The sequence below is a fragment of the Ovis aries genome, chromosome 4 (assembly GCF_016772045.2).
Source record: "Ovis aries strain OAR_USU_Benz2616 breed Rambouillet chromosome 4, ARS-UI_Ramb_v3.0, whole genome shotgun sequence".
Taxonomy (NCBI): domain Eukaryota; kingdom Metazoa; phylum Chordata; class Mammalia; order Artiodactyla; family Bovidae; genus Ovis; species Ovis aries.
In genome coordinates this window covers 104,603,504-104,616,717 of record NC_056057.1, presented here as the reverse complement: position 1 = coordinate 104,616,717, position 13,214 = coordinate 104,603,504, and the positions used below count along the sequence as shown (strand labels likewise).

The 13,214-nt window shown below is 50.3% G+C and overlaps 1 protein-coding gene and 1 long non-coding RNA gene across 5 annotated transcripts in view; one reads left to right on the top strand and one right to left on the bottom strand.

Annotated features, from left to right (window-relative positions):
* Nucleotides 1-13,214, top strand: part of HIPK2 (homeodomain interacting protein kinase 2) — a 205,952-nt gene that overhangs the window by 61,714 nt on the left and 131,024 nt on the right. For all 4 annotated transcript variants that reach the window (XM_027968868.3, XM_027968867.3, XM_027968866.3 and 1 more), the window contains exon 2: nucleotides 2,422-3,505. In XM_027968868.3, the coding sequence (XP_027824669.2) occupies nucleotides 2,422-3,505 (1,084 nt within the window). The remainder of the gene's footprint in view (nucleotides 1-2,421; nucleotides 3,506-13,214) is intronic.
* LOC132659712 (uncharacterized) overlaps nucleotides 7,378-13,214 on the bottom strand; it is a 53,686-nt gene continuing 47,849 nt past the window's right edge. Inside the window, exon 2 of the long non-coding RNA XR_009600454.1 lies at nucleotides 7,378-13,214. This exon is cut by the window's right edge and continues 47,428 nt beyond it. This is a non-coding gene — a long non-coding RNA (uncharacterized LOC132659712).

Here is a 13,214-nt window from a genome sequence, read left to right as displayed (position 1 = left end):
CTTCTTGTCCATAGAGGCAAAGAAGAATCATCAAAGACAAATCCACAGTTTTGGATTTTATGAACAGACGTGGGGATGTGATCACGGAGGTGAAATGGCTAGATTTTTAGGAAAAGACAGGGAGTTCATCTTTGGAACATCATCTATGATATTGTAGCAGGAGGCAGAAATAACCTTCCTGGAAGGCACAGCGGAGCAGTTGGCCTGTGATGAACGTGTGGGGGTCGCAAGAGCTTAACTCCAGAGAGAGCAAAGTTCAAACATTGGTGATGCCCGAATTTTAAAGGAAGAAGAGGAAGCAGCCAGCACAGTGTGCAATCAGATGCAGGATGGGGAGTTTACAGATTCACAGGGCACACAGATAAGAGCATCAAGAAGGAAGTCGTGGTCGGCAGTATCAGATCGGTCAGTTGCCAAGAGGGCAAAGAGAGTAGAGGCTGAAAAAAGGCCACTTATTGGGCAATTAGGAAGTTGTTTACCTTTAAGAGGGCATTCCTGTCCAGTGTGTGTGTGTGCATGGGTGGAGCGCGATTAAGGAGTGAGACTTGAAGACAAGGGAGCATCAACCACTGCTTACAGGTGAGAAGAAGGGAAGGATCAAAAGGGAAGGATTCAGCTGGTACTCCCCCTCCAAGCTGAGAGTGTCCATGTGCACAGTGTGAAAGCAGAAGAAAAAGACTGTCATTGATTCTTTTGGCAAAACTGTATTAAGTACCTGCTAAGAACTTGGATCCGGTTAACATAGAGAAATTGAAAACCGAAAGAGAACACATCATAGAGGGAGTTCAAAAGGAAATGAGAGAGGCTGAATCCTGAGAATTGGGGGAACTTTTAGTGTCAGAACAGGGAGACCCTTCTTCTCCTGAACCGGAGAGATGGAGGAGAGGATGGAGGATGGGGACAAATTCAGGGATGTTTTGAAATGACGAGACTAGAGGTGGAAAGCAAGGCTGCTGGCCTCTGGCTGCTGGACAGTGTGGAAAGTGGGTTGTTGCTGAGAGAAAAGGTAGATGAGGTCAAAGGGAAAATGTTAAATAACCACCCACAGGCAATGCTAGGGGGTCAGAAAGACACACACACTAGGATCATTAAACACCAATGGTGCTTGAGAGAAGCCCCACTCTCTGTGTGCTTTTATAGGAAATGTTTCTTAACTACACTTTAGAAGATGGGCAGTGTTTATTTCTGCTTTTACCTGCAAGGATTTACCCTTCCTCATCACCCCGTTACTTTTCCTTAATTCATTGTCTATGAATTTTTGTTTGTGTCCAGCATCACCATGGTTACAAATTGCACAGCTATTCCATAGTTGTGGTCTTCTAGATTACTGAGGTTTCTTAAATTGTGGGTGAGGTTTTGATATGAAATAATAGTACTTTCTAGATAAATTGATTGATACATGACTTTAGCAGGAAAAGTGAGTGAATAGAGCCCATGAATTATGCTACCCTTTACCCTAGCCAACTCCCCCCCCCCCAAAAAAAAAATGTTGATAAAATGATTTCAGACTATCTCAGTAAAAACGTCAGACCAACTGCTGGTCAGTTCAGCCCTACAGAATGGTTTAAGGTGAGTAAGAAACCAGGGGGTAATTATGGTTCTTCCGGAAGCTAGCAGATCATGGGTGGCCCTGTGATTGGACCTGTGTGGGAAGCTTTTTCCTCAAATGAGCAAGCCTGACACTTGCAGGGCCTGTGTATGGGCAGGGAGTACCCAACCACGTGAGACAGCTAAGTATACAGTAGGTAACCGGGCCACCTGAGGCAGCCTTCAGGTTTAACTGGGTTGCCACCCGATGAGAACTGAGGAAGAATTTGTTTCTATTGCAGACAATGCTTATTAGGAAAAAAACCCAACATAACAAGCTAAATTCTGGAATTCTAATTCCATCTCCGACACTTGGCCGTACTCCCACCCTTCGAGTCTTCTACCGGAACTCCCCGGGCCCACAGGCTTAGTGGCCAGATTGTGCTTCCGGGTGGAACAGAGTCGATTTTCCAACCTTTTTTTAAAATTTATTAATTTTTTAGCTGCGCTGGGTCTTCATCGCTGTATGCGGGCTTTCTGAAGTTGTGACAAGCGGGGGCTCCTCTCTAGTTGCGGTGTGCGGGCTTCTCGTTGCGGCGGCGTCTCTGGATGTGGAGCACGGGCTCTAGGACGTGCAAGCTTCTGTAGCTGTGACACGCGGGGTTAGTCGCTCTGCGGCATGTGGGATCTTCCCCAACCAGGGATCGATCAGGCGTCCCCCTGTCGTGCAAGGTAGATTCTTCACCCCCCAGACCACCAGGGAAGCCCCTTTGCCCTTGTTTTGAAGTGGAAAGACAGTATTCTCGAGGACCCACACCGCCGATCAGAACCCAAGGGGCCATGTCACGTTCATTCACGCAAGGGCGACTAACATCTCTCTCTCTCCTCCCGCAGGTATGGCCTCACATGTGCAAGTTTTCTCCCCTCACACCCTTCAATCAAGTGCCTTCTGTAGCGTGAAGAAACTGAAAGTAGAGCCGAGTTCCAACTGGGACATGACCGGGTACGGCTCCCACAGCAAAGTGTACGGCCCGAGCAAGAACGCACCACCGTCCCAGCCAGCCGCCGCGACCGTCAGCGCCTCCCTGCCCATCCCCAACCCCAGCCTCCCGTACGAGCAGACCATCATCTTCCCAGGAAGCACCGGGCACATCGTCGTGACCTCAGCCAGCAGCACTTCCGTCTCCGGGCCCGTCCTCGGCGGACCGCACAACCTCATGCGTCGCAGCACTGTGAGCCTTCTTGACACCTACCAAAAATGTGGACTCAAGCGGAAGAGTGAGGAGATCGAGAACACGAGCAGCGTGCAGATCATCGAAGAGCACCCGCCCATGATTCAGAACAATGCGAGCGGGGCCACCGTAGCCACTGCCACCACCTCGACTGCCACCTCCAAAAACAGCGGCTCCAACAGCGAGGGGGATTACCAGCTGGTCCAGCATGAGGTGCTGTGCTCCATGACCAACACGTACGAGGTCTTAGAGTTCCTGGGCCGAGGGACGTTCGGGCAAGTGGTCAAGTGCTGGAAACGGGGCACCAATGAGATTGTGGCCATCAAGATCCTGAAGAACCACCCGTCGTACGCCCGCCAAGGTCAGATCGAGGTGAGCATCCTGGCCCGCCTGAGCACGGAGAGCGCCGACGACTACAACTTCGTCCGTGCCTACGAGTGCTTCCAGCACAAGAACCACACGTGCTTGGTGTTCGAGATGCTGGAGCAGAACCTCTATGACTTTCTGAAGCAGAACAAGTTCAGCCCGTTGCCCCTCAAGTACATTCGCCCGGTCCTCCAGCAGGTCGCCACCGCCCTGATGAAACTGAAAAGTCTAGGTCTTATCCATGCCGACCTCAAACCGGAGAACATCATGTTGGTAGATCCATCCAGACAGCCATACAGGGTGAAGGTCATTGACTTCGGTTCTGCCAGTCACGTGTCCAAGGCTGTGTGCTCCACCTACCTACAGTCTAGATATTACAGGTAAGGCCGTGTGCCCTGAGATAAGAGATGCTGAATGTCCAGCAGCATTCACAGAGCGTGTGCCGTGTTGGTCTCTGCCAGGGAGATAAAATTGCTGCTCTCGGTGGTCATGATTTAGTCGGGAAATTAGGACATGTGCACTTGGAAACGATGATTAGAAGTCACGTGAAATCAGAGCCAAGTAAGATTCTTGGCGTAGATGTTCAGAGTTGGGAGGGATTCCTGGCAGGGTGGGGCTGGGGCTAAGAGCAAAGGCATGGCAGGGGAGTCAGGTCGTCATGGACGGACAGAATCCAGATGCAGGTAAAGGAGAGAGAGGGGCACACATGATGAAGTCGCTCCAGCAAAATGCCCAGAAAGACTCACAGCAGACTGGAGGACTGCCCACCTGGCCAGAACAGAGGATCCGTGGTGGGTGGAAGAGCTGACCACAAGGATAAGCTGGCACCGGGATGCTGGGGTCTTAGCGACCAGACTAAGGGGTTGCAGTTGCATCTGTAAACATGGAGTAAGCACCAATGCATTTGTGCAACAGAGGGTAGTGGGATGAAAGTGATGCTCTGAGAAGGTGGTCCGATGTCCCTGTAGGAGGAGGAGGCCAGGGGGTGGGTCTGTAGCCTGGGGACCAGGCCGCCTGCTCTGGTGATGGGAGAACTCCAGGTTTGGGGTCAGGAAGATGGATTGTAACACCGTTGGCTGGAAAATGTGAAACTTCCATTCCTTCACTCAACAAAGATTTATTTCACTTCTGTCATGAGCTAGGCGCAGCGCTGGGGATGGGAACACACCCAGGCCAGCAGGGGCAAGGCCCTCACCATCCTGAAGTCTGTAGTATACAGCTTCCCACCCGTGGCTCCATGTCAAAGTCACCAGCGGGTGGGTGGAGCTTTAAAAGAAAACACCTGATTTAGGTCCCAGTCCCCACAAGCTGAACAGACGTCTCTAGGGGAGGTGTCCCGCACGGGTGATTGTCAGGGCTCTCCTGGGGCTCTCAGCACACAGCTGGGGTTGAGAGCCACCATTCAGGAGGGACCCAGATGAGAGCCCTGGCTCGGGTCAGGGAGGCCTCGTTGCTCTGCTCACTAAAGTGTGTGGCTGGGCTGGTTGCCTTGTTCCTGACCCGTAAACTGGGTGGGTCTGGGCACCAGCCGTGTGGGGCTGGTGGATGATGGAGCCAGGACATGGCTTGGGTGCTCGGCTCTGAGTCCAGCATGTGGTGGGCGCTCAGGGCTTGGATAGGAACAGGAACAAGTGAGTCTGTTCTGGGAGGTGGCAGTGGGCGGCGCTTGAGGGAATGTTTGAACGGTCCAAGACTCATGGAGGTTGGCAAGAAACGAAACTAAAACCCAGGAGAGGATGGGGGCTGATGACACATTTAGGAGGTTGACACGTGGGTGGTGAAACCTGAATCCCTCGACTTCATCGTGCCCAGGCCCTGTGGGCCCGGCCCCGAAGGGTGCACACGCTTTTCCTCCGTCCCAGCCACGGAGGAGGTGAGTGTGTCTGAGCCACGTGGGCACAGCCAGCCCATCAACCCATTCTGAGGCCGTCCTGGCACCTCCCCAGCTTGTCTGCCCACCCCTCCACCTGGCCAGATCTGCACAGGTGCCCTCACCCCAGGGTCTCCTGACCCAGCCCAGCCCTCACCCTTGGGTCTCCATCCATGACCTCACGCCCCCTCCCCTGGATGGTCTGTGGCCACGAGACAGGCATCCCCATGGTCCCCCACCTCCCTCATCTCAGTCCTGACTCAAACAGGATTGCAAGCCATTCCACCTGTTCGATCCACCACCATCCCCCCATCCCTTCTTGAGCATCCAGGGAGGAGCCTCATGTCCATGTCCCCTGGGTTTCTGGAGGGGTGGATCTGTATTGCTCAGCCGGTTCCTCTCCACTCACCTGCTTCTGAAGACTCTGTGGTCAGCTGTTGGACCCTCAGCCCCGGAGCCAGGCAAAGAAGGAGGCTGTGAGCCTGGTGCCGTGGCCGCCACGGAAGGGAGCCTGGGCTTGCAGACCCCAGGGGAGGGCGTGAGGAGGTGGTTGGGCAGGGCTGGGATGGCAGGCATTCTCTTGAAAGTGCCCTTCTCTCAACGTGCAGTCTGGGTGGCATCATGTAGGCTCACCCACCCGTCTGAGGGATAGTCAGCGCTGTGGCCAGCTCCCCGCTGGCACTTGGGGGTGCCAGACCAGCATGCCAGAGGCCACTTCTTCCTGGGTCTTGGCCTGAATTTAGGGTGAACTGCAGCAGGGTCAAGATGCTCAGGCTTTTATTATTTTGATAACTTGATGCTATTTAGTGAAGAATACTGGCTTCATTCATGTTTACTAAAAATCGAGCACAGCAATCTTCAATGCTTAGTCCTCAGTCGTGTCCAACTCTTTGCAACACCATGGACTGTAGCCCACCAGGCTCCTCTGTCCGTGGGGTTTTTCAGGGAAGAATACTAGAGTGGATTGCCATTACCTTCTCCAGGGGATCTTCCCGACCCAGACGCTCCCCTGGTGACTCAGTGGTGAAGAATCCACCTGTCAGTGCAGGAGATGCAGGAGAATTGCAGGAGAATTGGGGTTGATCCCTGGGTTGGGAAAATGGACAGAGGAGTCTGCTGGGCTACGTACAGTCCATGGGGTTGCCAAGACTTAGATATGACTTAGTGACTAAACAACAACATTCTTAACGTAGATCTTAGTAACCTCAGCATACCTTTTTTCTTTCCTTATTAAATGGAGAACTTTCACCTTTTCACTTAAAAGAAGCTCTTTACGACTTCTCTTTGGTATCTCTGAATTCCCAGCATCACTACTTTTGCTCTTTGGGGCTGTTACTAAGTAAAATAAGGTCTACTTGAACATAGGCACTGCCATATCACAGTCAGTCTGATCATCTAGTTGGCTACCAGGAGATTCTACTGGGGGCTCACAGGCAGAACATGCTGATCGAAGGGAAGATTCCCGTCCTGGCTGGGATAGAATGAAACTTGATGAGATATTATCACGCTCCTCATAATAGCAAGCAATTTAAAACTTAAGAATTGTTCATTTCTGGAATTTTTCACTTAATGTTTTTGGATTGAGCTTGACTATGATTAAGGGGGAGGGACTACTGCATTTGATTCTATATCGATACCAGTTATTTTTCTTTTTTTCTTGGAGCAAGCAATAAGTTGATGCTTGGATATTTCCACTGTCAGTGTGACCAGCAGACTGAAAACAAGACTAAATATTACGCTCTACCCAGGAAAAACAAAAAGACATTCCATTCAGGCAGGAGATAGTGATTAAAATGTGTGAATTTTTGTTTGTTTCTGCTCCAAGCTGTTCAAAATACTCTGGTCTAGATTTCATTTGAAATACTTAAGACTGTTACCAGGACCAAAGAAGAAGGAGGGGTATGCATGAAAACTTAGGACATAAAAAATGGCTAGTAATCTCCTTCAGAATAATCCAGCCTTTTTTGCCTGGTTCAAAAGGTTTCAGACACTATCTTCAAATTGGGGGCGGAGATATATTTTAATTCGGTTCAACTCATCACATGTTCATTGGGTGTCCTGTGGTGGATGTACTGAAGGGTGGGAGAGATAAGACACAAGATTTCCAATCTGGAGGAGTTTATGGTTTCTCTGAGGAGATTAAAAGACACAAGCAGATTGCCTGGAGTGTAATTCTGATACTTTGATATTGCAAATGTTTGATCACTCAGCAGATACTCATTGAGACTCTAGGGAACCCGTGATGAGAAAAACCAGTAAAAGATTCAAAGTCAATGAAAGATTTTGCAAGATGGATTAATAGGGAAGATTTAGAGAGCACAGCTATATATTGAAGGACGGTTGAGGTCTGTCTTGAAGGAAATGTGAGATGGGGGTGAGGGGCAGCCTGAGAGGCACGGAGACTGGAATAAATAAGGGAATATGGTGGGGGTGGGGAAAACGACATGAGATCTGCAAGTAGTTGGAGGCCTGGGTTGGAAAGGAAGGGTTAGGTGAGAGAGGCCAGACAGTGGAGAATTTTGATTGAGGCTTCAGGGGCTTGGATTTAACAAAGGAATAATTCAGTGACATTAAGAATATTAGTGAAGTTTATCCATTGAAATGGCAGGAAAACGTTTGGGAGAACGCAGAGGCTAGGAGACAACAGTAGTTATTCATGAATAAAGGGAAGAGGCCATAGATTATAATGGGGATTCCCCCACCCCCAGCAGTATAAACGTGAACATGTGTTTTTTGGCTGCTCTGGGTCTTCTTTGCAGTGCAGGGCTTCCTTTGTTCTTGAGCACGTGGGATCTTAATTCCTCTTGTTGTTCAGTCACTAAGTCATGTCTGACTCTTTGCAACCCTATGGACTGCAGCATACCAGGCTCCTCTGTCCACTATCTCCTGAAGTTTGCTCACACTCATGTCCATTGAGTCAGTGATGCTATCCAACCATTTCATCCTCTGCCACCCACTTCTCCTTTTGCTTTCAACCTTTCCCAACGTCAGAGACTTTTCCAGTGAGTCAGCTCTTCACATGAGGTGGCCAAAATATTGGAGCTTCAGTATCAGTCCTTCCAATGAATATTCAGGGTTGAATTCCTTTAGGATTGACTGGTTTGATCTCCTTGCTGTCCAAGGGACTCTCAAGAGTCTTCTCCAGCACCACAATTCAAAAGTATCAATTCTTCGGCATTCAAACTTCTTTATGGTCCAACACTCACATCTGTACATGACTACAGGAAAAACCGTAGCTCTGACTATACAGACCTATATCGGCAAAGTGGTATCTCTGCTTTCCAATACACTGTCTAGGTTTGTCATGGCTTTTCTTCCAAGGAGCAAACATCTTTTAATTTCATGGCTGCAGTCACCATCCGCAGTGATTCTGAAGCCCAAGAAAATAAAGTCTGTCACTACTTCCACTTACAAGGGAACAAACCTGCATCCCCTGCATTGGAAAGCAGATTCTTAACCACTGGACACCCAGAGAACTTCCTGTGAACATTTTTAATGCTTTTAGATTCTGGTATTGTGATTGCAGAGTTGGCTAAAGGGATAGGTTGGTTGGTTGGTTTTGCTGTCTTTTGTTCATGGACTCTGCTTTCCCTAAGGCACAGTTGTGAGGCTCTGGCCTCCAGAACCTGGCTTCAAGTCCCACCAGTGCTATCAAGTAACAGGCTCTGGGAGGAGAGTTGAAAGATCTTAGCTCCAGTCCTGGCCCTGTGCGTCCCCAGCTGACTCTGTTCCCCTGAGTCGGTGTATTGATAGAATATCCACTGTGAGCCGTCCCCACTCCCGCATCTGGATCCCATTATGACCAGGGCCTGTGCTTCGTCCATGGCCAGGGGACAGTTTCCTCTCCTGTGGGCTGACCTTGATCTCAGTTCACACTGGGGACCCGCCATCACCTCCTCCCCATCAACGGGGAACACAGCATCTTCCAAAATGCCTTAAGTCACTTCAAAAAAGGAGCATAACTTAATAAAGCCATAAAAATAGTTTCCAAAACTGCAAAGCTTGTGCAGATTAAAAAGTGTAAAAGATTCCTGAGTAGAAGTTAGGTTTGATTGAAAAGAAGAGCTCTGAAAGCAACTGCAGGCGTTAGCCTTTTCAGTTAGTTTGTCTTTTGTTACTAGTAGATGCAACAGGAAAGGGTGCTGGTTTACCCTTGAGGACATTGAGTGAAATCTTCAACCCGCTGGCAGTCTCATTCACTCAGACGAAGGAGGTGGTTTATAAATATGTGAAAGCTTTTAGAGTTGCAATCTCTTTTCTGAGAAGTAATCAATAAGTTATCTGGGCTCTTAGGTTATCTTTAGTTTTCCCTTGCTTTTCTCTCAGACCTTGAGTTGTGTGGTGAAATAATTTGAAATTGGATTTTGCTTTAGTATGAAGTAAAGTGAAAACCCCCCTGTTTTTTTTTTTTTTTTGAGTGTATCTCTACCCCAGTGTTCTAGTCCTTCTTACACACACACACACACACACACACACACACGTGCACAGTCACGCAGATAAACCCAGATGCCACAATATAAGCCCACACATGACTTACGCACACCTGGGTGTGCTTGTGAACATCTTGGTGATAGAAGCTAGCCGTCAACTTTAGCAAAGATGCTGATGTACACGGATGCCCACCACATGGAGAAGGACACATACACACAACTTTACAGACACTGAAAAACCACGTACATTCACAGATCACGTGAGCCAACCAGAGTAACGCTGGAGGCCAAGGGCCCAGGTGCAAAAGCAGTGTTGATGCCCCGGAAACTTGACCCAATCATCTGCCTTGCTGCAGAGCTACCATCCACGTGTCCGGAAACCTGAGGATGGTAGGGCTGGAACCACTCTTGAGCTCAGGGTATGAACCATTCATTTTCAAAGTGTGATAGAAGGACCCTTCTTCCGCAGTACCGACCAGGTGCCTTTTAAAAATGGAGATTCCTGGGTTGCAAAACAGATCTAAGAAACAGGCTTTCTGGGTATGGGGCCGGATGATTTAAACAAGCTCTGCGGCTCATTCTTTTTTTTTTAAGCCACTTTATTGAGGTATGACTGACATACAAAAAGCCTTACATGTTTAATATGTACAACTTGATGAGTTTAGAGGTAAGACTATCACCGCAGTTAGTGCGCTAAACAGATCAATCACCTCCTCCTGCTTTATTTCTTTATTTATGTTTTAAAAATTATTATTTTGTCCTTTGAAAACTGTTGCTCAAGTTGGCTTGGATCCCAGAGTCCGTCATCCCACAGAGGGCGTTACAACTCGCCCCATCAAAATGGGAGCAATGGGGCCGCTGTTGACAGCCTGGCATGGAACTGTTGACCTTTCACCTCAGTGGCTTGACAGCCCCTCCTCGAGGCCCAGTTGTTAGATTCCTTGTGGTCAGACCCTTTCTGCTTCAATGGTGGTGACTGAAGATCCAAAAATAGTTGGCGCATGGGACAGGAGGGGTTTATGTAGGTTGGTAAACTGACGAGTGGGTGGTTGGGAGGGGTTGTGATGGGGGTGGGTGGGCGTGGGGAAGCATTAGTGCCTGGTGGAGACATTAATACACACGGCTCTTTGCATAATCTGCAATCAGTGTAGCATTTAACGGCTAGGTAGTTACCGAACTGTCCCCGTAGCCACAGCTGGGTTTGAAGCCGTAGTCCTCATTTCTGGATCCAACAAGTAATTTTTTGAATTCCGAAGATGTACCAGATGCTGTGCTTTGTGCTGAGGTTTCAAGAGGCGAGTAGGAGTGCCCTCAGCCATGCGGCTCTACCCCCAAGCCTGTCACGGAGTGAGCTGTCCCCCAGGGAGGCAGCAGTGGTGCGTCGGGCTCCACTGTCCTGGTCCGCCCCAGCGCAGATGTCTTGTTAAACCCAGAAGGCAGAGCGCATTGCCTTTGAATGGCTCTGACGGTCTCCCTGGGTGTCACTCAAGTCTTCTGAGTCCTGGGTGCCCTCCCCAGTGAATGCCGCCCACCCCCCCCAACCTGTCCTTGGTCCCTCCCAGCAGCGGATCTCTGCCTCACAGCTGGGACAGACCTGGCCATCCTCCTACACCCCCTCACCAGGCTTCCAGAGGAGGAGGAGGGGACGCCCAGCCTCACCCTCTGTAGGGCAGCTCCAGTGTGGACTTCCCTTCCTCCCTTGGTTCCATCAGCTGCTGGCTCACAGGGCCTTAAAGCCGGATGGAGGAGCTGGGCTCTCAGTGATGAGTGTTGGGCCCTGGCCCTCATTCCTGGGTAGAGATGGAGATGGTAACATTGCAGAAGCAATTGTCATGGGTTAGGTCCCTAAAGCAGAGCCCAAGGCAGGGCTAGGGTGCTGCACGTCTGTGTGGGAGAAGACCTCAAGAAGCTGGGGGCAGGGGGTGATACCGCAAGGATTTAGGGGCCTGCTATAAGCCTCAGGGATCTTGCCCCAGGCAAGGGGAGGCTGGGGCTCTGGGGCTCCCGACCTTGAGTCCAAGGACCCTCAGGGGCGTTGCCTGTCCTGTGCCTTTGTGTGGGCCGAGCCTGTTCGAGGTCTGGGTGGGCTTGAGCAGACGCAAGGGAGCCCGTGAGACAGAGCAGACCACATGACTGTGGCCAAGATCAGCAGGAAACGTGACGCGGGCCCCAGGAGCCACCAGAGTGCGAGCTCCAGCCCCTGCCCAGGGATCCGCTTTGTCCTCCTCGCCAACTACAAGTGTGGCATTTTTAAATAGAACGGGAATATAGGTGAAATGCCTTTGTAGACAAATTTAAGTATTAGAGGCTAAGAATTAGGAACTGAACTCCAGATTTTGGTTTTGGAAGAGTTGGAGAATCTGACTTAAAAGCTCAAAAAAAAAAAAAAAGAATCTTGCCTCCACCCTGCTCCCTTTTGGTCTGCCCAGCCTGCTGGCTAGACATGCAAGATGGGCCAGGCTCTGAGAGCGAGAATACCTGTGCAGGGGGAGGTGCCTGAAGCATGCGTCTGTCGGAAGCAGTGGGGTGAGGGGGAGGCGGGTTCTTTCCATTGGTGCTCAGTACCTGTTGTAGGTGCTGGTCCCTGAGGCACCTGTGTCAGATGGGCTGGTGACCAGCTGGCCAAATGAATGGACGAAGGAATGAATAGATGGATGGACGGATGGTTTCAGTGGCCTCGTATGTTTATAGCTCAACTCATACTGTTACACAGCAGAAACCCCCCACAGGCCCAGCTTCTTGTAGTCCCCTCCTACAAGTCCTTTCACCATTGCCCTAAACCTTGGGCTCATGGCATCCAGCATCCCCGAAACCTGGATCATATGGGTCTGCTTAATCAGCCTTTTGGGGAGCAGACACATCTCACCAAAAATGTTCATTCTGTCTTGCCTTCCACCTGTGAGAGTTTAATTTGAAACCCGAGGACAGCTGACTCGCCTTTTAACAGATTAGTTCCCTGAAATCAGCCAGCATCTGTCATGCCCCATTACGCCTTTACAGAAAATTAGAAATGACTTCCCAGCACAAAGACGGGGCCGGGCACAGCAGGACCTGACAGGGAGCCTTGCGCTTGTGGAGACAGTGCCGTCCTCCAGGCCACTGACCCCTTCTCTGCTTCCTGTTTCGTGGGATGTTCCAAACATGCTCATCGCGGGCCCTGTAACTGTCTTCTTCCTTAGGAGCTGAGTGTACAGAGCTCTCCCACAGAGGATAAAGTAAATCTCCCCCCGCTCAGTGTGTGCCCGGCACGTGGCAAGCGCTCAGCCCACTAGCTGCTCCTACTGCTTTTTCTGCTGCTGCTGTTAGCGTCATTGTCGTCATTCTTACCATCCTCACTCGGCTGGCAGAGACCTGGATGTGAATTCCAGATCTGCTGCTTTATAGCTGTGTGACTCCAGGTGAGTTCCCAAACCTCTCTGAGGCTCCCTGTTCTTTCTCTTACGAGAGAGATGTAACAGCGGTTCTTGAGGTTTTCCTAGGGACCAACCAAACCAGATGGCTGGTGTGTGGCTCACCCGTGTGCACCTTGCCTCCACCGTTGATAACCACCGCGCTCCCCGCGGGGCCCCCTTGCTGGTTTATGTGCCTGTGGCTTAGCATCTGTTTTCTTTGACCTGGTATCATTGTTAGCTGTCAACATCCCCGAACTCCTTGGGGTCACGCGTCACTTCTTTTTCATCTCTTGTACACGTGGAGGTCCAGCACCTCCTTCATATTCAGCAGGCGCTAAAGGAGTGTGTTTGGTGGGCTTCCTTTGGTGTCAGGAAGAGACAGTGTCCAGTGCAGCAG